Source organism: Platichthys flesus, chromosome 18, assembly GCF_949316205.1.
Source record: "Platichthys flesus chromosome 18, fPlaFle2.1, whole genome shotgun sequence".
Classification (NCBI taxonomy): Eukaryota; Metazoa; Chordata; class Actinopteri; order Pleuronectiformes; family Pleuronectidae; genus Platichthys; species Platichthys flesus.
Genome location: NC_084962.1, coordinates 9406666 through 9434380, shown reverse-complemented (window position 1 = coordinate 9434380; position 27715 = coordinate 9406666). Strand labels below are relative to the sequence as shown.

Here is a 27715-nt window from a genome sequence, read left to right as displayed (position 1 = left end):
TTTAGGATGAAAATATAAAACTCACATTTTCTCTTTATTTGCTGTATATAGATAGATGTACACCACTGGAGATTTGGATAAAAGCACACACAAAGAGCTCATGTATGTAGGATCTCAACACATGTCTGAAGGTGGAAAACTAAAAACGGAAAAAGATGTTGATTACAGTAGATAAAAAACTATCCAAATTCTATATGGTTTTCTAAATGTAAATTGTCACATGTGTTGAAGTCTGTGCCACATACCAACCGTCTGCAGTTGCTAACAACCTCTGTATTCTGTACACGTGACATTTTGTACAAAATATGAAATCTACCATTGAATAATAGTTATAACATAAAATGAAAGTACATTATATGTACAATATTAAATGAAGCCATTTAGTATGAGATATATACTAAAGGACACTTGAAATACTCATTCTTCTCTGAGAAAAAGAAAACAAAGCTTATGTAAAATGAAGAGAGCTCCAAAGAAGCCAATATTAAAGCCATTGCAAGAAGAACAACAGTCACCAATGAGACGCTGAAGTTTGAACTTCAGCAGAGAATAGACACATAGTCTTCATCAGTGGTTGACACTGAACATGAGGTCACTATGTGTGTGTACTACAGGCTGTATAAAAGATGGATGACATGACAGCTCCCTAAAAGTGAAGCCAAATCAGCGTGATCGCCCCCTGGTGTCAAAGGACGTGATAAGGATGGTTTCTGTCAATATAGGTAGTCCTTATCACATTGATTCAAGAGCTCATGTGTCTGGTAAGTTTGCTTTGAATTACTTATTTGGTGCTATAAAAATGGCAAAACCGACTTGATTGACAAAAGCAATGGTGGGGCCTAGATACCGCGGCTCCGTAGCACAGTCTACTGCGCAGACACTGGCTCCAAATGGCTTTAAAGCACAAGATGGCCGCACCCGTATCCAGGATATTTTGGCTTCATGTGCGGATCATCTTTATAGACAGTCTATGGTGCACGCTCAAAAAAGATTTACTCAGCTTCTGTCGCCATTTGTTGGACATGGAGGAAATAGATGTTGAACGACAGACGAGAGAAGACTTCTGAGGCAGAAGAAGCGGGAGTTGAGTCTCGCCACTGAGAGACGTGGACGAGTTGGCTCCCGAGTGGACCAATCCCAAGTTGTGTCCATCTGCATCGTTATGATCCAAATAGTTATATTTCTTCCTAGACTATGTCTTAGGCTATGAAGCCACAGTGTACTCATGGAGTTGAGCCAAGGCTGAAGTATAAACTGGCCTTAACACCAACAATCAGAGGACGCAGATTTCCACAGGGATGGAATCCATTTCCTTCCAGCAAATCTACAGTAGTACTCAGGGAACAAGATAATGAAGTTTCTTTCTTTAAGAAAGCCCTTTGGTGAATGTTGTTCTTCAAGACAAACATGGAGAGAACTGAACAACCTGACTGCAGTAATATTTACAATTTGCACATTCAGTTGAAACACTGACAAAGAGGTTCTGCGGGCGAAAAGAGGAATCAAACCCACAACAAAAACAAGAAGTTGCAAGCATCCAGGAGCAGAACAACCAGGTGCCCTACAGGGTAGCACTCAGCTTTTAACAGGGAGGGGAGAGGAAGGGCCGGTGAGGGGGGAGACAGTGTTACGATGGGAGGTGATAGGCTCTCCCGTGGAGGCTAGCTCTTATCCAGAGGCAACCAGGGGAGGCAACCCCTAACACACACCAGCACAGACAGCATCACAGAATTCAGTTCTTTAGGAACTTGTTTGTTTGTTTGTTTTTTTCATCTGCGTTTCTATTTTCTTTTCAAGTTTCATCAGGAAGTGCTTCATTGCTGAAGTGGTTTGGGGGCGACCACTCTGCTTCTCAGCTCGAGCGTTAAACCACAAAAAAGGACTTTGCAGCTTGAACGAGGCATGGGCTGGAGTCCAAGGGCCCCAAGGTGTGCAGAGTGCGGATTTAAACATGCCTCCTTGTTTTTGAATGTCATATTATTTTTGAATGATCTGGCATTTTTTTCCGTCAATGCTACCACTCGATTCTCAGTTGAGCAAAAGTCCCCTTAGACTATAAAAGGCACTGTGAAAAGAAAGGCTCATGTTTGACCTCTTCAAACCAAACACACCTCACCCATGACACGGTCTAATCTCTGAAGTGTTTTATAAATAAAAGGGTCTTGCTTGAGAAGAGTACAAAAAGACAGGGCTATCAGCACATTGTCTGCCCCAGTCGGCCATATCTCGACACACGGCGACTCCGTGTGACTGCCAGGCGAGCGACTCCGTCTCTGACCTCTCGTAAGCCTCAGATGAATGACAGTGACTTGTACTGAATGCTAATGGCCGTGTAACACGCACTCCTGCAATAGCTGAACGTGAACAGCTGAACAAAATAAATCCCCCCCCCCCCTCATGTAACTGTTGCAGGAAAGCGGTGCCCGAGCCGGACTCCTCCCGACGACTGATCGAACACGTAACAACTCCCGGACACGCGCCACACCCCACGCTGACTTATTGCCTACACAATTAAAAGGATTTTTTTTAAATACAGGAGCTGAATTATTGAGAGAAGTTGGCACCGAGTGACGCTTCTGCGCAGGAACATACATGTGGTGGAAGAAAAAAAACCTGGACCTCTGTCACGCACACGCACGGCTCAGCGAACGAAAACCAGCTGCAGTGCTTTTAATTCAGACCAATCCACCGCCGTTCCTGATTAACAGACCAATCAATGAATCCTCACAGCAAACAGGAAAAACAAGAGCCGAGAAAAAAAACTGAAGAGCTGTACAGATGGGAAGTGTGTTTTAATGTGAGACAAGCTCCTAATATACTATGTTGGAAAAAATATATATCAAGAGCGTTATGTTATGGGAGGAATAGCTAATATTTAGTTTATAGAAACAACCGGCATTTTTTCATCAGATGATTCAGTTTTTTTCTTTTAAATAAACCAAAGGGGTACGTTTTAATTTGTACAAGCACCTGACAGCTATAAAGAAGAGGCAAGAAGAGGAGACAGCTCACGCTCACGCGCACACAGAGAACAAAACACCTGAGAGAAATGACCAGAAGGGGGCAGAACAGCACCCCCGAAAAAAAACCACAACAGGTTGAGAGGACAGGAAAAAAAAAAGAGAGAATGACGCAGTGTCTTGGGGGGAAAGTTCACGGTGCGTGTCGTGGTCGTGCGGGAGCTGGACAACAACCACGTGGGGTGGGTGGGGCAGGGATCAGTAAGGACAGGGCGCTGCTTGTCCGAAAGCTGAATCAGGCCCTCGATGTGCAGCTTTACACATTTTCTGTGTCAGTGGGGGAGCAGGGACTGTTTCACTTCGGTGTTGTGCTGGGCTGGACTGAGATACCAGATGTCTTGTCATTGTGCGGGCCCACCTTGGGCCTGGGGTTCCTCTGTGGATGCTGCTGCTGGTTTATGGTGGATCCCAGGGTGGTCTCTTAGTGGCCGTCATGCGTCGTCATGATTTCATCGGCTCTCCGGTGCAGCTCCAAGGCTGTGACCGTGCAGATGTCCCTGGGGAGCTCGGATTTCCTTCGCATCAATGGGCGCTCTCTCCTCTGGTCTTTCTGGATCTGGACACATGGAGACAGAGTGGGTTTAGAAGCTTTCTCTCCAGCCCTGCTTCACACACATCTAACTCCTGCCTGCCATGAGAAACAGAGATGTGCCACATTAATCTCTCCCAAGACAAACAAAAAACCCAACTGCCTTCGCACGGACACTGTTCTCACACTTTCAACACACAAAAAAAGAAAACATGTCTGATCCACGTGTCGCACTGATGCTGACAGACCAAAGTAAAGATCCTTACATAAACAAACCTCACACTGCAAGATAAAGATTGAAAAAGGAAAAGAAAAAAAAAGAGCATGATTACATTCACAGGCAAATATTATTTATCCCAAACAATCTAAAATTCTTGGACACGGTTTGTCCCTGTTTTACTAAGCAGCAGGAAGACGCCTGGTGTGAATCATGCGACCCATGTATCTTAGTCCTCTAGACAAATGAAATTATTCATGGGATAGAGGAGACTGTTTTTCCTCCGGCTATGCAACATAACCTGAAATAGACTCAAATGTGTGAGCGGTGGTCAAACCACATCTGAATATCTGTGAGCATGAGGAGATCGTCTCCTAGATAACCGTTCTTTCGGACTGATAACATCTTTTATTATTATTATCAAATACATTACGATGGACGTTCAAAATGTAGTTAAGGTTCTGAACTCTACTTCAGCAAAAGACACATATGCATATTCACTTATTCATAGTCACTACACACTGACACACCATTCCTCACCTGTGTCGCTTCCTCCACGACTGCTTTCTTTAGCATATTGACATCGTCCAGCAGGGGCCCGTCTGTCTCCATGTCCATTGGACTGCCTGAGCCCACAGAGTCAATGTACGTCACAAACTGAACGGGGAGAAGAGACGGAAAGGAAATGTCAGGGAGCATCTCAACCACTCATGTAACATCTTTTGTGTGTTCAGTCAATGCAGGATTTGATTCCAAGTCTTTGGTCAATCAAGAGAGCTTTCTTCTCATGCTAACATGCACCCAAAAGACGTCCATAGGACTCAGCATATTTTGGTTATCTTGATTTACATGCAGACTCAAGATCTGAAGCGGTTGCTCATTGTAATCACAGAAACATAAAATGTGGCGTGCAAGATTACTGTTAATGAGGGAATTCTTGAATAAATCAGTCAGTCAGTAAGATGTCTGCCGCAGATCTGCTGGGTCACAATCTCTTCACTCACCTGTGGGTTCGACTTTGCGAGATTCTCAATCTTCAGCCACCCTTCTTCTCGCTCCTTCCATTTAGCTTTCTCTCTGAGATGCCAAACAAAACAAACATCGTTAAAGGAAACTTCCGAAAAATTCACCCATCATAGACAGAATCTGCCTTTCAGGAGGTTTTGGTCCATTTCTAATGATGTTTATATGAGGCTTTTAATCGTGTGTAACAGTGTAATAAGACGCAGAGAGCTGAGGTTGCTCTGGGAATCCATACATGATACCTCACTTGTGACTTACTTGCTCTTCTCTGCCCTGAACTGCTGGGTGCAGTCATCAAACAGCTTCTGGTTCATCTCCATGAAGAGTTTCAGAGCGTTGTAGATCAGCCCGTGGATGGTCCTACAGACGGACAAACACAACCACTCGTCTCTGGATTCATGTCCTTAACTATCATCACAACCCATCATCAGACAGACACACACAGGCCCACACAGGGCCAATCCAGTGGAGGGACTCACTTGTTCCAGTGGGTCTTGGAGTTGCGGTAAAGGGCCGGGAACATGATTGGCAGGATCTTGGCGGCATTGTCACTGATCAGACTCATAATGTACTCATTGTTCCAGTAGTAGAGAGCTCGCTCCGCTACCTAATGACACATCAGACCACATCAAGTTGCAGATTTATGTAGACTTTTTTTTTTTTTGTATCTTGCAACAAATACACTAAAAAGTTTCTGGAATAGAGGTCAGACCTGAAAGTGGGGGCTGGACACACACTTGGCCAGCTGTCTGAAGAGGGGCTCCATGACCTTAACAAACTCTGATGGCTCGATGACGTCCAGGATCTCCTCCAGCTCGTTGAGGAACATGACCTCTTTCGGACTGTGGGTCTTTGGCCAGTACTTCAACAAAGCCATCACTGTCTGCACGCACACACACAGACAGACAGACATGCACCCAGTTACAGGCTTATTAACGGCAAATGTTTGGACAGCTGACTACTGTTAAGTAAATAGGACACCACAGATACAATAAGCAACACATTTAGAAAACCAGAGACTGCTATATGTGTGTGTTTGTACATGTATATATAAATACAAATTAGGTACTTGATCTGACTTGAATGGTTTCAAAGTTAGTTAGTTGTTCTGCTTTTGAAGACAACGAAAATACTGCTTGATGTATTTTTCGTGACTAGCTAAATAATAGAGTGAGTAACTGGTAAGTCAAATTACAACTTGAAACACAAATGGAATTATTGAATGCAAACACGGATTGGCTGACGGAATCCTCAGGTCAGTACAGTTCTAAGTGGTTTCTTGAACAGCACGGCCACTGAGGGGTAATTCAATAAACAATATTAACAACGTAACAACTTTAATAAATCAAGTCTCACCGGTTCTGTGAGGGTGCTGTCCTTTTCTAGGAACTGTACTACACAGTAGGCCAGCTGCGGGAGAAAGTATACATGCAGTAAGGGTTCCACTTCTAACAAAACGGCAGTATTATAAAAAGTATGATGCAACATCGACAAGATATGTACCTGTGGGTGATATACACTAAGTGACTTGACTTTGTGTAAAGGCAGCAGCACTTTCAGGAGGAATATCTTGTGCTCTTCTTTCAATGGTAATGCAAATCCATTGATTATGCTGTAAGGAGAGAGATGGTCATAAAGGAAATAAGTCCTGTAGTAGAGCTCCACTCCAATTGACTTGGGAAACATAAGGGTACCTACTGCATGGGCAACATAATGACAGTTACTGGAAATGAAGTATGCAAGGAACTGCTTCTTACCTGCCTAATATTTCCAGTAATTCTGCTATTCCATTATGATGTTCAGTCTCATAAATGAAACTGAAAAACCGCAACCAGAAACAATGAGTTCACCAAGTTCAACAGCAACACACGTAACAATAATATGTCCAAGTCAACTTCTCAGCACTCACCTATAAAATATGTTATTTATCTGTTTCCTAATGTACGCTCGCAGGCCCAGGAATTTGCCATAGATGCGATGTAGAGTGGTCTTTAAAAAATCTCTTTCCCTGGGGTCTTCACTGTCAAACAGGTCCAAGAGCTAAGCACAAGAAAAAGCTGCTTATACACCAATAGAAAATTATACTTAGAACCAAACACACAAAGGTTTACAATGAAAAAACACAAATCATTGTGCACTTACCTGCATTACAAACTTCTGGTCAATATACTTTTTGGCTATGTTTGGTTGAAAGTCAGGTGACTCTAAGAAACGTAGGATGAATTCATAGACGAGCTGTGGAGGAGAAGCAAGACGTTCAAAGATTTGAAAGAAAGCTCAACGGATTTATTCTTGTCAGACATCAGTGAATGAATAAAACATTCTCCTGGAGTCCACATCTGTGTGTCAACGTGTGCGTGTACCTGTAGATGAGGCCATGCGGCCTCTAACGTCGGCTCATCCTCCTCTGGGTCAAACTCAGCACCCGTGGGGTTGGATGACGGTGGCAGCGTTCTGAACATGTTCACAGAAAACTGGGGAACAGACAAAGAGAGATTAGTTAATTCACAATTAAGACAAAGGACTCATGATGCCATGTTTCAACTAAGGACCTAAAATGAAACTATATTAAACTACATCCAAAGGCTTATAAAGCAAAATAAATAAGACCATTAAAAACAAGTTAACATGCAGACCATGACATGTCTTTTAATCCACTGATATCAAATCAAGTAAATGAAAGATATTAAAGGTACATAAATAAAAAAAATATTTGATTATTTGAAATACAATTCAATCCTGTTGATGCCTCGGAAATAACAAATGAATAACAAATGAAGAAGAGAGAAAAACATCTTAAAGTGAAATCAGACAACTGCTGCTCTCTATGAATGTTGGTGGAGGGACAGACAGTGAAGGGAAACATAGGAAGCAAAGGGCATTATCTTGTTTTTCAACAGTTACACATAAACAAGTGACGAAAGCATCATTAGTTTAATTTATTAGCCCCCCCCCCCCCCGTGCACTGACCTATTATCACATGTCATACTGTGTTTAGCCTCCTATTGAGCCATAGTGAAAGGTAACAGCTGCTATTATTAAACCCTAGTAAACATGACCCCCCGCTGCTCAGTTTGGTCTGGTCGAGTCGAGTGTTTGCTTCTAAAACACACCTGACAGCGGAAACAATGATACTATATGAGGAATTCTGAAATCCGTCACTCAGTATTTGACAAGCAAATAAGACAAATAATCGATGGGCTGTGGTACAACAGACAACAAAAACTCCATGCGGCTCTGTCAAGAACCATTTCCATTGACAAAGGACTTAGAGTTTTAGATATCCAGGTTATTTTACTGCACAGAACCAGTAAGAACACAAAGTTTTAGGACATACTTGTAAAATGTTCTATATGTAAACTGGTTTATTTTTATACTCCGCATATTGTATGCATTTTAAGAGGAAGATAAACAAATCTTCTCTCTTGTGCTGGGTAGTGATAAGAGCTTCTTTCCTTTACAATTCCCAAAACTAGGAAGCATCTGTCCATTTTCCCTCTGAGTCCATTATCACTTTCCAGACAGCACGCTTGGACGCTCCCTCCCGAGAGCAGTCATCAAGAGGTCAGAACAGTCACTCACCATTGTGTTTATATTCTAAGCAGAAACCATTTCTTACATCCCCCCTGGGAATAGAACTAATGGAGCAACCAGTGTTGTGTCAACCTAAGGTCGGCCAAAATATTGTTCTAGAGCCTTGACGCAGAAGCATCAAACATGCTCTGACAGGGCAAGGGTTCGTTGGAGAAAATAATGCACACGGCATTAACATAAGAATACACTCTTAATGGCTATAAAAGTGTCTGTCGTGTCAATCTCCATACTTTGATGATGAAAGCGGACAGTTGGCTTCAAAGCGCCCTCGTCTTTAAGGGGACAGTGGAAAGGGGCTGCCGGGAATAAGAGTATATTTTAATGCTGATTTGGCAGCTCTGTTGCATTTTCTGCTGCTCAGATCAAATGAAGCCACAGTGACGACGATGGGGCGAAATTTGCACCCTGATCGTCTGCAGTTTTCCGTGGGGCATTGAGGCCGGTCTTTGATTAACATCAAAGCTCTTTTAATTATTTGGCTTGGGAAAGCAAACCTGGCCCCATTGAACGCAGCTAGGCCACAACCTCAGAGGGGACAGGTCTCTAAAAAATATACAGTGGCAGCTCAGTGACCGCCATACTGACAACAGCTCACATCTACAGACCTCAAATTACATGAGGTCAGGGATGCTCATATGAGTTTCCTATGACTTAGTGAGAGAGGAACTAATAAAGACGTGGGAACCTTTGTGCGTCTAAAACCTGTAGCTCAAGAATATACCCCACAGGAAACAGAATGCAGGAGCTTCTTAACCATTTCTGGATTATTAAGGACATTGGTGCATTATTAAAGCAATAAGTACAGTTTATAGAGTGAGATGACTCGTTAAGGTTAGATGTATTACATGTATAATAAAGCAGAGCTTTAGACACAGTCTTAGACCTTCATTGACAAGAAGAGAAACTCCCTGTCACCTCAGATACACATGTTAACTCTCATCAACATATAACTGAGCAATTAACCTGCTGTAACTAATAATGTAAGATAATATTTTATGGATGCCAATCTAAATTAAGAGGGGCACTCAGTTGTGGGGGATCTGTGGCGATAAAATAAATGCTAAAATTGAATAACAGTTTCATACTACTTGAGATGCAGTGTTAAGATAAATCCTATAGAAATGGTAATCTCTGCTATGAGACATTTCTTGATTAAAGCTGTTTGTAATCTGATTGTAAAGTCACAACATGGGTTCTGAAAATCTGGTGCACTGTAACAATCTGGTGCACCAGTCTTGACCACAAGACATTAATGAGGTAGAACAGGAAAGAATGCAACTCACAGCCGTATCCGCTCAAAAGACTCGCAGAAACAAGTGTGAAGTTATGTTTGTTCCTTTGTCAAGATGCACTACCTATCGTATTTAAGGTTTTGGTAGGATTTTAACATTAGTGAAAGTAGTAACTTTAAATCTATTTTAAAACAGAAGTAGATACAAACGTATTGTTGCTTCTACCCACTAATCTGAATCCACACGAACCTGCAGCAGCAACCGAAACATAACTAACACACAGTCCATTCTGGAGCCTCACAGACAGAAGTCTGAGTTCACATTGTGAAGGAAATTGGCTTAGCTTTGCTCAACACAATTCATTGACTGATGGAGAGCATACAGACGGCTCAGCTGATGTTTCTGTAATGAAACATTTAATAGTTCAAAAACAAAATACCATCATTGATTGTCAACTTTGTTCAACGTGATTGCCAATCACAAATCCAAGTCCCTAATTCACGCTGTTTGGATACTGACCACATGAACCACCTCCGGGTAGATGGGTTCAGTGATTACGTTCCTGTTGTGGGTGATGTACTCCACCATCTCGCTCAGCGCTGCCCGTTTCACCTCCTTCCATTTCAAGTCGCTCAGTGGGTCTGAGACAAAATCGAAGAGGACGCAGCACTGCCGCAACTTCTGGATGAAGAGCTTCTCCTGCTCTGCAGGTGGAACGTCTACGGGAGAGAAAAGGAAAAGGACGGAAATTAAAAGATGTCGGTTTGTGTTCAGATTTCACTTTCAACACAGTGCAGAACGTTTATTTGACTGAAAATTTAACAGAAGTGAAATGAAATTGTAAATTCAAGTTATTTACACTGTCAAAGAAATTATCCCTCACACTATTGGAGCAATGGTTTGCCAATTGATGAGAAGTGTCAGTCAAACTGAATCAAACCATCATGTTTTATCCCACTGTGATAACCATGGATTCAAGTGTATAAACCTGTGTGTCCGTCTTTGTTATGAAACATTTAACTAAAGCTTGACTAAATGCTGGACATTAAATTAGACAGAACAGAATGGATCACACTGCACTCACACGTGTGTTTGTCATAACGACCCACAGCATAGCCAGCTTTTGTGCTAATGTGCCATGCTAGCTATCAGAGGTGTGGACTCGAGTCACATGACTTGGACTCGAGTCAGACTCGAGTCATGAATTTGATGACTTTAGACTCGACTTGACAAAATGTAAAGAGACTTGCAACTCGACTTGGACTTCAAAATCAATGACTCGTGACTTCACTTGGACTTGAGCCGTTTGACTTGATAAGACTTGCTCCTTTCCCCAAAACACAAAGATTAAAAAGTATGTTATTAAGGAGCGCTCTGTATCTGTCATCGTGTTTGTGTGCGTCTGTGTGTGTGTGCAGCGCCGCCGCTCCAAAACGCGCACTACGCGCTGAGCGTCGGGCACCAAGTCCTGAGGGGGCACCAAAAAAAAGCAACTGAAAAATTAGCATTGTTATTATAATTATGTAGCCGAGCGTTTGGTTGTATCATAAGTCCGGCTTCAGCCGACAAAGGACACGAGAGCAGGTCCTGCGCTCGGGACAGCACACCCGTTTATTCTCCGTTCATTTTACAACTTCACTCATCACAGCACCCACTTCCTTTAAAACCCCCTTTCAAAATAAGAGTCACTACCAACAACCCACTTAAAACCGGAAATACAAATCAACCCTCAACCATAACGTCATTAAATAAATTAGCTTACAATTATAATGCCGATATTATTTCAGTATAGAAATATTAGGTACCTTTTAGCCATGTATATCACAAAAAAGGCAGAACAAGAGATATATTAAATTGCTCAAAAAAAGTTAAAGAAGATTGACTATTCTTGTTTGTACTTATTGATGATTATTTAATGTAATCATAGAGGAGTTATGCTTAGGGCACCAAAATGGCTCGCAGCAGCACTGGGTGGAATCATACTACGTCCACATCGTGCACGAATGACTGACAGACTTTTGGCCAATTTGGTCTTTTGCAAATGCAATTCAGCATAGGGCCCTGACATATAAAAAGCACAACCCTGTTCATTGTTATGTTCAAGTATTTGTTATGTTTCTCACATGTACACACACACACAGACAATATGAGGTAAGATAAATGAGATGAGATAAACACAGGACAGGACAGAAATGTTCATGTTCATGTATTTGTTATGTTTCTCACATGTACACACACACACAGACAATATGAGGTGAGGTAAATGAGATGAGATAAACACAGGACAGGACAGAAACTGCTGTGGAACTAGTTAAAATGCAAAATACAATGTTAGCACTTTTGTACAAATAATAACAGTTGCACTTGTTTTTTCAAATGTGTTCATTCTGTAGGAGTGGTTTAAAATGTAGAATATTCTTGCAAAATATGAGTTAAATGTTAAAAATGACTGGTTAATAGTGCAATAGGGAAGTGCAATGTTGGCACAATTTTTTTCTGTAATTTCAATTGCACTTGTTTTAATAAATAAATAAATACTGATTTTAAAAGCATACATGATCTGTGTAAATATATTATTACTCAGTGATCAAAAGGACTCGAAAAGACTCGAAACTCAAACTGCAGGACTTGGACTTGACTTGAGACTTGTCAGTCTTGACTTTGGACTTGACTCGGGACTTGCCTGTCTTGACTTGGGACTTGACTCGGGACTTGAGGGCAAAGACTTGAGACTTACTTGGGACTTGCAAAAAAATGACTTGGTCCCACCTCTGCTAGCTATCAATGCAATGCTACAGATAAGTACACAGGAAATAAAATCCACAACCGGATGAATACACAGCAGGTTAGAAAGCATTCTATATAAAAGGAAACCACTTAAATGATGCCGTTGCTCCTGAACAATCTTTTATAGATGTTGCAGGAAAATGCTGTACTCATAGAAGGTAATGGCTTCTATACTTTGCAGCCTTTTTTGATTGATCATCAATCACTGTACAAAGCTTTTTCTATGATTTTTTTCTTTTCAAGCACTCACAGATAACCAGGGTTTAAGAGTTATTCGTGTTGAGTTCACCCGTGTTCTGCTACTGTGGCGCTCATGTAGTGAGACTTCATTCAAAGACTTTATCAATCAATAATTTAGCCCTTAAAACGACAGTGTCACCACCACGTCAATGAGGAATTAGGCTCAGAGTAACGCCTGGAGCAATACGGGGCCACACCTGTCTGTGTTCAATCACTAACCTGCAATTTAAAAATCATTACAAGTTTTTGTCACTACCACACACACAACCGTCAATGAGACAACCTCCAGTCTAAAGACTGCAGTCTCCGGCCGCTTGCATCATCACCGCACAACAGCTAATAAATCAATGAACAGCGTAAATCCCTCACTCAACACAAATATATAATCAATTGCATTAATTATTAAACAAAAAAATGAGAAAATGATATAAAAAGGCTAAAGAGGTAAGTTTGGAGTGTATGTCAAAATGTATAAAGATGTTCATCAAACATCGCACACTGATGCAGAGCAGGAAGCTCGGCACACAGAAGCTAAATACAGAAGCACAAGGACGTTTTCCTGCACTTTGAAACTGGTACAAGTCTCAGAGGACCCAGAGGGCTTTCCCTACTCCAACACCCAGAAGGTTTCAGACCCACAAGCTGTACAGCTACAGTGTATATACTGCTGTCCCAGCAAGAATATCAAAACAATGCTAAACCCTAACTGGTAACCACTGCAAGGACTGACACAAGCTGCACCCTCCTTCTGGTTCTTGACAGTTTTTTTGGTATTGTTGAGAAAGGGCAGGGTAATTACCGCTGTTAAAACATAAACAGTCTAGAAGCGCATAAGAAGTAGTTGGTGTCCTCTGAAAGGGTGATCACATCTTGAATTACTGCATGCCCTCTCGACCCATCAGTAAACTAAGTCAGTAGTGTTATTGATATTGCTTTGAAGACGGAGGACTCTAGCAGGCAAAGACATCCTGAGAGGACAATCACGAAACGAGAGCATCTGAGAAGCAAAGTATTTTGGGTTTTACATCGGATATGGCAAAATAACGATCAAAGGTGAAGCTGTTTGCAATCTGTGTATCATGGAAGGAAGTTAAGACAGATCTGAGGCGGCACCGGACGAGCAGAGCAACGTGTCCAGCCTCGTCTGAATGTTTGAATATTATTGAACAAACTGTGTGTTAAGGCCAATTTGCTCAAAATGTTAATGTACACAAACAACCCAGGAACTAATCAATTTGCCTCAGATGATCAAACTGCTAATGAACATCGTCATGTGTACTGTGCGTTGCCATGGTGACCACAGACAGAGACAGGACTTTGGACGAGGGGTTGAACACTGCTGCTATACAGTGATGAAAGCAGACTGCTGCTGCTGCACTGGAATCATATGCTGGCGATTTGCTGAGCTGCGACCACGAGACGCGTCTGCCCGACGGACCTTGTTAAACATGGAAGATACCAACAGGGAGTAAAGAGAAGGAACTCCACTCCAAATTAGTCAGTACTTCCTACATCATTATACAAAATGCAGATGTGCTGGGGCTGTGCCGAGAAAGTATTATCAATTACTGTCATTATGAATCATGACTATTAAGTATTATAGAACAAATTCTGGGTTAATCCATCAATCGTTTTTTCTATAAAATATTTAAAAGTGACAGTCTCTTACTGCCCAAGGTGATGCAGTGTGCCCCATTAATTACTAAGACTGTGGTGTTGTCAGGTTGTTGTTGCACCATTAGACTAGAACTGTCCCAAAAGGCACAGAAAAACACAACCTAACGTCTGACCACAAAAGCACAAGAAAATGTAATAGGGCTACTGGCCTTATTAAAATGAAAAAAAAAAAGTCATTGAGGATTTGGAATTCTTACAGAAACCTGTATTAGCAAATATCAGCCTGTCTGCATGAAGGAGAGAGGCTATGGGTCTGTCTGGTTCCAACAACAGGATGTAGAATGATACTGGGACACGGGAAATTGTCTAGTCGATGTTGTTTTAAAGAGTGGGTTGACTATGAATAGAATATGTACTTTTGAAATATAAATAAATAAGCAGGGATCAGCCTGTGCATGCCACAAGTCAAATTATTGTAGCATAACTCCATATATAAAACACAAACAAATCAAATTCAGTCAGTGAACCCTGGTGTCAGATTGTAGAAAACATTTAGCACTTCGGGCAGAGACATTAGGCAAATATGATATTCAGTTTTTCCGACTCTACATGACGGTAAGGCCAAAATAATTGATTATGTTAAATTATGTAACTGCAACTGACGCCATGTTATTCACACAAGTTAACCACAAACAACATAAGAGTTAACAAAACCCCCTATATTAACTCTATAGCCCTAAAAGGCAGCTTCCAGTTTTCTTTAGGTGCTTTCCTATGAACATAAAACAGATACATAATAGATGCATAGATAAATCTCTACATAAACTGACTCATATGACTTGCATGTGCATGCACACTGACTCCTCTATACACAGAACAACCTCATTTTCCCTGGAAACCTCAGTTTATGCAACATTTTGTATTCATCATTTGTATAATCTGCCTTTAGCTCACAAAACATTTAACATATCTGCAAAAACTATACCACATAATTTCAGTTATCAAACCTTATCGATGGCAATAAAGAAACAATGACCACAATTATTATTTTTTTAATTTAATAATTTGTTACTAAAATCAGAGATGAGACCAGTTAAAAATGTATTTACTGTACACTGATGAAATTAATCACTTCTCAGAGGTGCAGAAATGTAGGTTGTGCAAACACCCACACAGACGAGCGCCTGATCCTGGATGAACGGCATCATCAGACAGACTTCCCTACACCTCCACGTTTGTGAGTCACAGCAGCACTGCTGATATTCAACATCCAGCTGCCTGTGTGCTACCTGGAAATGTCAGAGTTTTACCCATTTAATAACGTTTTCTTTATAATTGCACTGAAACCAGGTCACCTCAGCTTTTAAAGCTTCCGTTTCCAGAGGTGATGGATACTACCAGATGGAATTGAGTTCACCGCTGAGTTTTGAAAGTCACATCCACAGAGAACAGTGATGGGGATGTTTTTCATATTTCCGCTTGCCAATATACTAGTAGTCTTAACTTCGAAGAACTTATTACTAAGGAAAAAGCACATAACTTTGTGTCCAGAGGTGTACTGCTCAACTCTAGCACAAACAGGAAGCAGGAAAACATTTCAATGTCAAAAGCTCTTCAAATGTATGCAAATTAAAAACACATGAAGACACACAAAATGAACACAGAATAATTCACTGCTTTTATCCGTAAGGCCCCTAAACCCTCAGTAGGGAAACTTTAGGTCAAGCACAACTGTATATGGAAGTGGTGTGTACCTGTTACTCTGATGCAGAAATATGGGTTAGACCGTGAACACCTCATCTCATCAGCCCCCGAGTGCTGAGAGGTCGGGCCGCTCCTGTTACACAACAGCACTAGGGTTTCTGAGAAGGCCTGAAATATTAAAAGTCATGCTGTGCAACTGCAGACTTCACACAGACCTCTCTGCAGGGATGGGCAAATAACCTTTACACATCTAAGGGCTCCAGCTTGCACACAGGAAACCAGTCACGGAAACAAATTGCTCTGAAGAACAAATATCCAATCTCACGACATCTACTGCTGCATATATTGTCAACTAATGTAACTGTAGCACCAGTGACCAAAAAAAAGCTTAGTGCAAACTCTGGGTGAATGTAGACTCAGTCCAGCCAAAGAAAATTGGGACAGGTAGCTATTTGCAATTTCTTGAATTTAAGTATCCCTTTGCTTTTTAACATTATAAAACCGACATTGCAAGTCACAACATGAAACTCACATCTCATGGGAGTGGTATGTGTGTGCTATCACAGCCTTTATGTTAAATGAACACTGCCAGATTGGTTTCTAGAGGAAGACTGATGTAAATAAAACAAAACACAAATATTAGCTTTTCATTTCTGACAGTGTATCATTCATTCAGAGTCAGTTTCTGTTTTCCACACTCAACCCAGCACACTTGCTGTAGCTCCCAGGTTCAAGCTTTGTCTGATTAGTTAGTAACTAAAAAACTACTGCAATTTCAGCGACAGCAAACTTGCACCGTTACAGACCCACACAAACTGACAACAAGCTTTGACCTCACTTCCTATGACATCTGCAGTCATGATGGGGGATGGGGAGACTCCAAACTAGCCCTCTCCCACCCTTCCTCCCGTCTGAAGCCAAGCTATGCAATGTCTTGGCAGAAACCCTTCCTCACTGACACACAAACACAATCCCCTGCTTCCTCTTCCGAAAACTGTCATGCCACAAACCCCAGATAAATGTGCCCAGACTCTTGCTGTAAGTTTTACAAAAGTCACCTGGCACAGACATGTTCCCCTGTGACATCCAAATTAGCAACTGCAGTTACTAAATGAAAACAACATTCTTGCCCATCACCCCTTGAAAAAAAAAGAAGAAAGAAGCAGGAGCACAGAGCAGCAGAGGAGGCAGATTTCCTATTCTCACCTCTGAAATGCATGAGGGCCACAGGCTGGAAAGGCCCATTAGAGCTTGGTGCATCCAGAACCATCCCGCTGGCAGCTCTAGCACATGCCAGCATCAGTGAGCTGAGGCAGGAGGCAGGGGGGAACAAGGCAGCCCAGGCTAAGGCGAGGAGCCAGCCTCCATTTTAGCACCAACACTCGGAGCAGAAAATGAAGCTCCCCTGCTGCTGGAGGGAACCAGCTAGTTAGTGATGTCATCCTCCACTGCAGCCGCCCGGTTGGCTGGACGCAGTCACATGGGCTGGCTGTCAGAATAAATAAACATGAGGGAAGGGATTGGCTGGTGGGCTGAGTGGGGAGAAGGGGAGGGACAGTGACTGTGATTGGAGCGAGAGTAGCTACATTTGTCAGGAGTTTTAAAAACACAAACCACAGATCCGATTTCCCCACAGCCTCTTATGAAATGTATATAAATAGAGAATATTAAGAATAGGACCAGGAAATACACATTCCCACCCAATACATGAGCAGCTTATAAGAATCAGATCAGAAGAGGGGTAAGGTGATGTCTCATTGGCAGCCTATAACAACAAACTCTAATACCACAAATGATCTTACAGATAAAAACTCTACAATCCCATGAAACAAACTTATATACACAAAGCTCACATTTAACCACAAGCTTCAAGAACATTGGCTAAAGGCAAGTTTAGAGATGTTTTTCTTTAAAATAAAACACCTCAAAATAGGAAAACTATACGCCTAGGTTATGAGACAAGAGAGTGTCCAATGCAGCTAGTCAGATAAAAGCCCTTTGTACCTGTTTGACCGCCTGTATGTGTGAGCTCCCTTTGTGTGAATGTGTGTCTGTTTTTGCATGACAGATGGCTCTCCAGGAGTACAGCCCGGGCCCAGGTGTATGTGACAGAGAAACAGGAAGGCAGGAAGTCCCAATGTGAGCAACACAGGATGTGCATGTGCGGTCAGCAGCACACTGTCTGCCTCAGCAGCGCCGGAGACAAAACACAGCGCTGCTAAGGCTGTGCAAGAAAAGGCCATTATTTGACAGTACAAGAAAAGATATGTCTAAACATAATTTACTAAATGAGTTTGAGCAATACGGTGAGTGTAAGAGTTTGTCAACATTATATAAAAGGTAACATACAAAACTATTTTTTCCCATTTCTTTACTATGCCTGTGTAATATGCCAGGACTGACGAAGTTCAGTTATATAGTGCTGCTTGTACAAAGTCTATAAGGCATATAATGTTTCCTTTGTCCAGCAGATGTAGCTTTCAATAGAGCTTTGGACAAGATAAATAAAAACACTTTTGTATCGCACAGTTGGACGACTTGTACAGTTTTCCAAACAAACCCATATGTTTTTAGGTCAAACATTCACTTTGACTTAGGGCAGTAATTTAATGCTATCTTCTCATTGGGGACATCAGTTGCATCAAAACAATCGCCCTAACTGTCCTATCAACCAATGACAGCGCGATGTTCCACCACGTCGTAGAAACCGGCACTGGGTAAAATAAAGAAGTGGGAGTGGAAGACATCGGCACTGGAGACAAATAGTGGGAGGAGAAATTTGGAAATAAACTCAAAATGTGCAGAGGGAAATCCCACTGATACTGTTGAGAAGATGTATTCATATATTCTGCTATAAATCAAGTTTTACGTTATTGTACCTACCATGACTCTTTTTATCCACAATTGTGCAGCTCATCTACTGTATTGTAGTTGTCTACAGTCACTTCATAGAAAGCGTTTCCAGAAATGCATTATTTGCAGGACGTGTTGAGGTGGTACGAGTCGGGAGGTCACATCTACATTAAACTCTCCTTAGTTTCAGGCTTGCGTTTGTTTGCTTTCGCTACAGTGGCAGGACCCTGTAAACCAGCCATTTATATTTGTCAGCCAGCAACAAAAACATCTTAAACTAGGCTACACTGTACGAATACGAATGAGTACATCCCCAACATAATGATCTAATCCCCAAACACTATTTATCAGCGCAAATGAACTCAAACACCCAGTCTGTCTGGTCCTCTTATATACAATAATGGGGCATTTCAGCAGCAGGGACTAATCTGAGCATATAAAGGGCTCTTTCTTGCATTTCTATTCCAGAGTCATGAGGCAACCTCCCATCTAAAGACCTGTTGTTCTGACCGAGACAAGATAACTCTAAATACAGACGCTTCTTACAAATAGGATCCAAATGCTCCCTTGCCACATGCATTCATCGGGCTTGTGCATTTGACAGTGTCTTTGATATTCTGGCAGCCGGAAAAAGAAAAAACCTGTGAGGCATCATGAGTCTGTACGGGATGTTTGCTCATAGTCAAACTTTCTCTAAATTCATCAGAGATAGGAGTTGGCCAGCGTAAAGTACACAGTGGTGTGGCTCATTTCATTGAGGTCTGCTGATTTTCAATGTCATGGCCTCCAGGAATAAATGCCTGAGGCTTGAATCTTTTTGGAGAAAAAGACCAATCCATGCAGCATGAGGACACACGTGCTTTTAAAAAGGCGCTGAACCTAATTTCCCCATTAAGCAGCTTCCAATGACAGAAACACAGCTCTGACGTTATCCTGAATTAATCTTCATTCATCTGCTGACACTAACAGTAGATGATCAAATCAAATGAGGGACATCATGTTTATTATTAAGGCATTACTGAACTACTTTCACATAAAAAGATTCCTGGCGCCATATCCGCAGTATTATTCTGGGACACAAACCTTCCTCTTCAAGTCAACCAGATGAGGTCATTCACTATTTGTTCTACATATAATTTCTCTTTTGACTCTTTTATTACTTACAAAAAGGGAGCACCTCACACACTGTACACCCTTACAGAGTAGGGCCGGTGTTAGGCTGAGGACTGCCTGTCTGCTGAAGCTGACGACTGCTTGTTGCATGAGCCAGACATAGAGATAGTCCTGCATCAGCTGTATCAAACAAGGGCTCCTAACTTTCCCCTCAACCAATAACAACTGGATGTTAGTGGCATCTGCTGAGTTGATGGCATATTCTGCCGCCTGTCAAGGATTGTAAAATATATTTTATATTTTAATTGTCCATATGCACAGAGGTGATTCCTCCTGCTGCTCCCTTCGGTCAGTCTGATTTTCACACACGGGTTAGTGTGTTTGCGTGTGTTTGACAGAGAGCTACAGCGGATAGGAGAGTTCTCCACATCCCTTTTTAAAAATCCGCATTAAGTCAATACCCACAAATTAAAGAGTTGCTTTACAAGCTAGATTTCACCTCTCACTCTGCTTTTTAGTACAGAGATAATAAAAGGGTTCAATTGTGATGTATTTAGAAATTATTCATAAATCTTATTCCACGGTGGCAATTTTTCTCATTCACTAAACCACCAGATGGCGACAAACCCTTTGAGGCCAAGGGTTCGTGCTGAACAGCTCCTACTGTAAAAGAGAACACATACAGATAACAACTGTCGTCCTGTGCTTTTTGGCAAGTAATATACTAGACTGAGACCAGAAGGAAATAAACAGGCACCTGTAGAAGACTTATCTTCTCTTTACTTTCTACGGGGAGAATATCTCCAGCAAACATTTAACCAGTAAACAAATTCCAGAATTGTGTACTTTTCCTAAGCCTTAGAAAACCCAGAGTTTGAAACAGGCTCTCGCCATATGAAGCGTTCGACAGAAAGCAATTAAACTTCAACCCGAACCGCTGCAAGAGTTTAAATGTACTCTGGAGTCACAACAAGCCCATTTGGTGAACACATGGGAGAAGCCTGCCTTCTGGTCAGGGTTTCTCATCCTCACCTCAACCTTGTGGCTCTGCGGGAGAGGCTCGCAGACATGTGTTTCCATCAGGAGGAGGTGAACATGCCTGGAATGAAAACAGGCCAAGCACGGAGCCTGTTTGGACAGGACTGAGTGATAATATCTACCGGGCCTCTGTGGGATAATGTTTTGCAGAATGTTATCAAAGTTCTCACTTGGGTGTGGGAAGTGAGCAGCCTTTATCAGAAACTAAGTTATGCCTGACGCAGCCCGGTGGTAATGGCTAACCAGGACCAAGGCAAAGGTATAGTTCTTCTTGTGTCCATTATTTACAAACCAAAAGACCAAAAGTAAAAACTAAATGGTTCACGATAAAACCACAGCTGCTACAGTTCCTACATTTTGCTTCATTAGCCATGTCTCCAAAAAAACGATTGAATATTTGAACATTAACAATGCTCCATAAAGAGGGTCGCATCCTTTACTCGCAGAAGGCTCACTGGAAGTAGAGTAAGCACACTTAAAGAGCTGCAAAGAAAACTAAATAAAGAAAAAAGGAGGGCATGTGTGAAGATGGAAAACTGCATTTTGCAGACTTCTGCGTGCCAGCCGAGGACGGTTAAAAGGGAACTTTTGGGTGATGCAACGGGCCACAGATGCAGCAGGATCTGCAGTCAACTTGTGCAGCACCTGTTTTAAACTTGCCTGTTTGGAATGGGCCATTTGCTTGGCCTGTGGTAATGCTGGTTACGGCTTTCTTTTTGGAACTGTAAAAGTGTTCACCTGTTTATTCAAAGTCCAGTGAAGCTCGACTCAGCATGCAGAAACCCCGCGCTGGAGAATCATTTGTCAGTTGTTGCTGCTGCTATTGTTGTGAACGCGCGGTCGTCATGATCGACTACGTCACTCGCATTGATGAGCCCCGGCCCCTGCTGCTACAGAGCGCTGGTTTCCTGTTTACTCAGTTCATTCTCATTATTGCGCCTTATTAGGTTGTGAAGCCAAATCCCACAGAATTCAACACTGCTTCAACAACACACATCAAAGTGTGAAGCCGATGAGATGAACGATTCTCGATATTTGCATTCCACGTATGTGAGACGGAGATTTCCGGAGTTACAAGATAGATAGATGTGTTTGTGAGAGAGTGAGAGAGTCCCCACAGTCAGCTGATCCTGAGGCTTCAGGCTTCAGAAGAGACGAATATTATTACATTAACTATTCAACATGTACCACAGTGCAGTTATCTTACCCCTTCTAGTCTCAACCACGTAAAGCACTTTACCCTATGAGTCATATTCACCTATTCACACACACATTCGCACAGCACCTCTATATATAGTGCCTCTATATATAGCATTTCTCTGTCGCTCATCCATTCACACATCAGGCAGTTTGGGTGTAGACATGCAGTTCCACATGCTGACTGGGGGAGCTGCGGATCGAATTATTGACTTTCCGGTTTGTTCCACAGCCGCCCACAGTGCAATTTGGCTCTAAACAGAAAGGGCACGGTAGTAGATTGTCCAACCACCGTCACTGATCAGAAACTGTACAGACTCGGGGATCAAAGCCTGAACAAAGAGACTGTCCGTTACACACAGACTTGGCTGCCTCCAGGAGATACAGCAGCATGTTAAAACTAAGGTTTCTTATCAATTTCAAATGTTAGGTCTTATAGTTTAACATTAATGAGACTAAAATTCTAAACCTGCTTGGAGAAAATGAGGTCAATGCTATAGCGGCAGCAAATTATGTTACTGCCTGTCACAGCCCAAGGCTACATACACACGTATATGCGATCCTTATAAACCGCTTTTAAAATGAGATCCTTCACTGTCCAGACAAGCATTTTAGCTCCACATCACGAGTCATCTCTATCCATACTAACACACGTGAAAATGCATTTCACATGACAACTTGTGTACAATGGTCATGTGTCTGCTGGTGTAAAGAGAAGGCAGATTTTCTATTTGCAGTTGGTTGCTTGGTTGCAGAAAATACAGCAAACAAGTAACGGCAGTCGTGAAAAGTTAGAGCTCGGATTTCTTTTCTCGGTCTGAGGGTGAGAAGTACAGGACACACGCACAGAGACACACTCACTCACAACACGCTATTTTAAATTTCCTTTTTTCCTTATTAATCGCTTATTTTTCTGTGATATTGTTCACATTCATTTAATTAGAGAGAAGAAGAGCGGGGGGCGAGAGCGGGGGGCGAGAGCGGGGGGCGAGAGAGACTGAGCCGATAAATATATTGTGCAAGGTTCAGCAATAAAGCGACAGTGCTGAACACTATGTGAGAGATCTTTATGTTATTAGGACAAGTATAAAATAAAATGAATTAGTGGGACAAATTAGACTGTGGCAGGCTGCATTGGTCTTACTAGTCAATGGCAAACCGTAGGCTAACACAGACAAGTTTCTCATCTCTTTGTGAGATGGGGGAATATGTGTAACTTGTGCTTTTCAAATTATTCGTCAGTGAGATGAAATTCCCAAGCATCACTGACACTCTGCTTCGCTTACTGAAATGCTAAGGCAGGAGGGGAGTTGAAACTGAAAGATTTTTTATCCTTTGTTCGATTAGAAAAGTGCTGCTGGTTGTTTTTTCTTCATTTCCTTTGAGTTTTCATAATTTATTCTAGACATAGAACTAATATAACTATATATTGCACTGATAAATATATGTTATGCCACAAAGCAGTTGACTCTATCAAGTAGCCACTATCATCTAGAAAAACTGCTTTTGTATTTGTACATTTGGGGCAGGCGGCTGTGGCTGAGTGGGGGTAGAAGAAGGTCGGCGGTTCGATCCCAATCTGTATGCCAAAGTGTCCTCGGGCAAGACACTGAACCTGTAATTGCCCCTGATACAGAAAAAAGTGCTGCACATTTTTTTTCAGTTCACTGCCAAGTTAGCTGGGAAAGGGCAGTGGCCGGCATCGCCGTGTGTATTCATGCATGGATACACAGACACATGCATAGACAATATGGCCAGAGGCAGAACAGCAGTGACCAGTCCCTGCTTTTCCATCTGGGGCTCTGCTGAAACCGAGCTCACAGTAAAGTAAATGATACATTAACAATATGCATTTGCAAAGACCCACCCAATTTTTCTACAAAAGGGAAGGAGAGGGAAGGACAGACACTAGTTGTCTGGTCACTGGTAACATCCTGAAACACAAGGACCATGGAATTAAAGCTTTATCTCATGGATTACAACTAAATATAGACACTTGGGCTAAATCCAGCGCAAAGTCCATCCCATGTACATCCTCTGTTTGTTTCCATGGATTGTGTAATGTCATGCTCAGCTTAGTATTAAAATGAGGGTGATGCAGACAGGGACATTCATAGATGTTGCAGTATTCATTTCAGCTGAGTGTGTTGTTGTATGTGAACATTGCACTTTGTGGAGAGAACAGCATTCTCTTACCTATTCACGCACCCAAGCCATCTATTTTATAAACCTAACTAAAGGAAGCCCTCCAACAGGCTTCTAAACCCAAAAAAGGCATTTCGTCTAAAACCCCTCAACCAAATGCAAAATGCTCCAGCGGCATAATACGTGCAGACGACAGCTCCAAATCCTAGGGCACTGGGTTATTAGTTTATAAGGTGATTAGGTGACGGGACCAAGGAATTGTACAGGTAAATACCTTTGAAAGCTGGCAGTTTCTGCAGCTCTCTGTTGTTGCTCAAGCTGAAGCGAGAGGAGCTCTGCCTTTTGTCCTTTTTGACAGGCGTCTGGGAACCTGGCTGTTTCCCCTTTAGCAGCTGAGTGGTGGGAGGAACGCTATTGCTAGCCTTCCTGTTCGAGCTCTGTTGAAACCGGGGGGAAAAAGGCACATTAGTGACAGTGAGGTAAGAGCAGGCGCATGCTGAACTGTGGCGCACACAGTGTGAAAGAGTATCTCTTTATGGATCTGATGAAACTGTGTGCACGGAGCCACCGGCTAAGCAGTTTGGCTGCTGTTTGCTTTATCGGCATTTTAATTATATACAATGTGTCACCATTTATTCAATAAGACAGTACCATGCATTATGTAACTAGGGTCATAAACTTCCATTTGCCCAATGTACAGACACTATACAGTGTAAATTATCATGATTCCATTGACAGCAGATGAAGCCCGCCTGTTTCCCCTCAGTTTCATACAACACTGTACATGAGACAATAGGAATGGTGGGAGGTGGTGTCAACAGCTCAGTGCCCACTGATTTCCATTTGACACAAGGCTGCTGCATTAGTGGATCTGCGACACGGCTGCTCGGCATAAAAAATGCAGGATTATTGCCATGCATGAACCGGGCAGGGAGCTGATAACAAAGCTTCAGAGATAAAACAAAGGAACAAGGAAACAAGGAAACAAAACCTCATCATTCTTTATAACTTTTATAGCTTTTAGGCAAAGCGTTTAAATAAGATAAATGTTTAGGGAAATAAAGTGATTTGAAGCCTATTATTTCTCTTCTGGCAATACAAATAGCGGTGAGCCACCTGTGAATTTGGCACCAGGTTAACAAGAAAGGGCAGGAGAAGAAAAACAATGGTGCGGGTACAACTCAGTCCCATCAATGAATCCTGTACAGTCCACCAGAGGCCTGATAACAAACAGGATATTACATATGAAATTCGGATTAAGAGGAAACCAACCTTGTACATGTTATAATCCTTCCTCACTACATTGAATTAAAGCTACAAGACATCATGGGCATCTCACCACGGTCAGATCGGACTCATATTCATACGGGGGCAACATTGCCCATTCTCTGCTGGAACCCGCTCCACTAGATGACAGGTGGAACAGTTCATCACTGGCTACCAGGAGCAGGACAACAGAAATGAGGCTCCACCACACTGCACAGGAGCTAAACACTGCCATAAGGGCAAAGACTACAGTCTAAAGAACATGAGTCCTGTTTCAATGAAAATTAATTCATTTTAGCCCTGGCTCCGCACGACAAGGGGGTCTTTGGCCAAGGGGCCTTTTAGCAGGGCGTTTGAATGATCTTCCCTTGTCTTTATGGGTTTTCTCCAGGTACTCCAGCTTCCTCCTAAAGTCCAGAGGTTGATTCGGTTAATTGGAGGCTCTGAATTGACCATCTCTGTAAATGATTAAGTGAACGGTTGTATGTCTCTTTATGTTGCCCCTGCGATACACTTGCAACCAGTCCAGGGTCTCGCCCCAATTTTAGCTACTACTACTGTGGGATATTGCAAGTTCATTTCTATTAAGATAAGATAAGATACATTTATTTATCCCAAACACATGCACAGACATGCACAGGCACACTCATGCAATTGTAGGGAAATTTAACCTCTGCTTTTATCCCATCTGGTGCAGGACACACAGAGCGGTGAGCAGCCATGTACGGTGCCCGGGGAGCAGATATTGGGGGAGTGAGGTGCCTTGCTCAGGGGCACTAGACAGGGTAGGGGGATTTTTGGACAGATCAATCCAGGTTCGTCTTTTTGTTTTTTTCTCCGTGGAGACGAACCAGAGACCTTTTCTGCCCATAGCCCAAGTTTCTGCCACCACCTCTCCTTATAACAATGATATAGAACTCATATTAGCTATGAAATAGAACTGTATAGGGTATTTCTACCATATCACCAAGACGTTAAATCATGGGTAGAATACATTAAGGCTAGGAGGGCTGGGTTTTATCCCATTTGAACATCCCCATGTTTGAACAGAATCACATCAGAGCTCTGCAGTGGTTAGTGATAACGCAGGGATTTGGCGTGTTGATTCTGACAATGCACTCCTTCCTCAAACAGCCACGATGCACTACACACACTGGGCTGTCTATGGTGCAGCAGCGATGGCATTTGAACTTGACCCACTGTTCCAAGTTTAGTGCCTCATGAGGTGTCCTGCATCAGCCTACCTCATGCTCGGAATTCTCCTGTCCTCCACTCTTGCCCACTTTGGTAGATTTAGGGGTCTCCTGAAAGAAAGAGAAAGAGAAAGAGAGGAAGAGTGAAAAAGAAAAGTGTAAGTGCTGAGGTCATCTTGGCATAAGCAGATTGACAACATCAGCCAGCAGAGTGTGCCGCCGCCGCCACTGTGCACAAATCCCCGGCTAAATATAGCGCCTGCCCACCCAGTCGCTCACTCTTCAATGAGCAATTCTCCAGTAAGCTAGCTCACGTTACCCCGGAGTTCAGCTCCGAACCCCCGGCTGACAACACGGGAGACAACCCAAAGCGACACCAACTCACACGGGCTGTCACATTCATTCAAAGTGAACTCACTCCGGCATAACGGTTTTTCAATTGAGCTAGCGCACCAAGTGCTAACATGTTAGTAAGATTGCGGCTAGCTGCTGCTGCTGACCGCTCCTCGGCTAATGTGATGCTGCAGCTAAAATGTCTCCTACTGACACCGGCCCATGGATAAATACGGTGGAATATACCGCACGCAGACTTTCTCCTGCGGCGCTTCAGGCTCCGGGGACGCTCACCTTGTCCTTCTTCGTTTTGTTCGGCATCGTAGAAGCGTCTCCGCCCTCGCTCCTCTCGCGGATCCGCCACAACCAGAAACCTTGACAACTCTCCGGGCACCGAACCGCAGGGCGGCTCAGCCCGTCCTCGCTCCGTGATTGGCTTGCGACCTGTCAGCTGACCCAGCTCGACGTCATACATTTTACACGCTGCGCTGCGGGGGACCCCTGCTGGCGGCAGCTTCTACTACAACACGTGACAGCAGGCCTTCAAGCTGTGTTTTAGGGATTGGGCGATACCCTTGTGAAAAAAGGAAAAGTGAAAGCTCTGGAGATGACAC

General features: G+C 42.6%; 1 protein-coding gene across 2 annotated transcripts; it reads right to left on the bottom strand.

Annotated features, from left to right (window-relative positions):
- ppp2r5cb (protein phosphatase 2, regulatory subunit B', gamma b) lies at positions 1 to 27493 on the bottom strand. 2 transcript variants are annotated; one of them, XM_062411051.1, is made up of 16 exons: positions 27396 to 27493; positions 26820 to 26879; positions 24584 to 24746; positions 10135 to 10334; positions 7153 to 7263; positions 6932 to 7024; positions 6699 to 6829; positions 6547 to 6606; positions 6293 to 6401; positions 6146 to 6199; positions 5502 to 5672; positions 5269 to 5396; positions 5048 to 5149; positions 4771 to 4843; positions 4307 to 4423; positions 1 to 3576 (listed from the first exon to the last, which is right to left on the bottom strand). In XM_062411051.1, exons 1-16 carry the CDS (start codon positions 27420 to 27422, stop codon positions 3442 to 3444), a joined length of 1734 nt encoding a protein of 577 aa, XP_062267035.1. In that variant the 5' UTR covers positions 27423 to 27493; the 3' UTR covers positions 1 to 3441. The 2 variants fall into 2 exon arrangements, with proteins under 2 accessions (XP_062267035.1, XP_062267036.1); XM_062411052.1 differs by lacking the exons at positions 24584 to 24746; positions 26820 to 26879; positions 27396 to 27493 and adding an exon at positions 17170 to 17377.
- Positions 27494 to 27715: the final 222 nt, after the last annotated feature.

Bases quoted from the DNA above. Each gene is read 5' to 3' on its own strand.
- ppp2r5cb (XM_062411051.1), bottom strand. From the start codon at position 27,422: ATGCCGAACAAAACGAAGAAGGACAAG. The intron at 6,830-6,931 runs GTAAGTGCACAA...TCTTGTGCTTAG, and splicing joins ACCAGAAGTTTGTAATGCAG to CTCTTGGACCTGTTTGACAG. The intron at 6,607-6,698 runs GTGAGTGCTGAG...GCGGTTTTTCAG, and splicing joins ATAAATAACATATTTTATAG to TTTCATTTATGAGACTGAAC.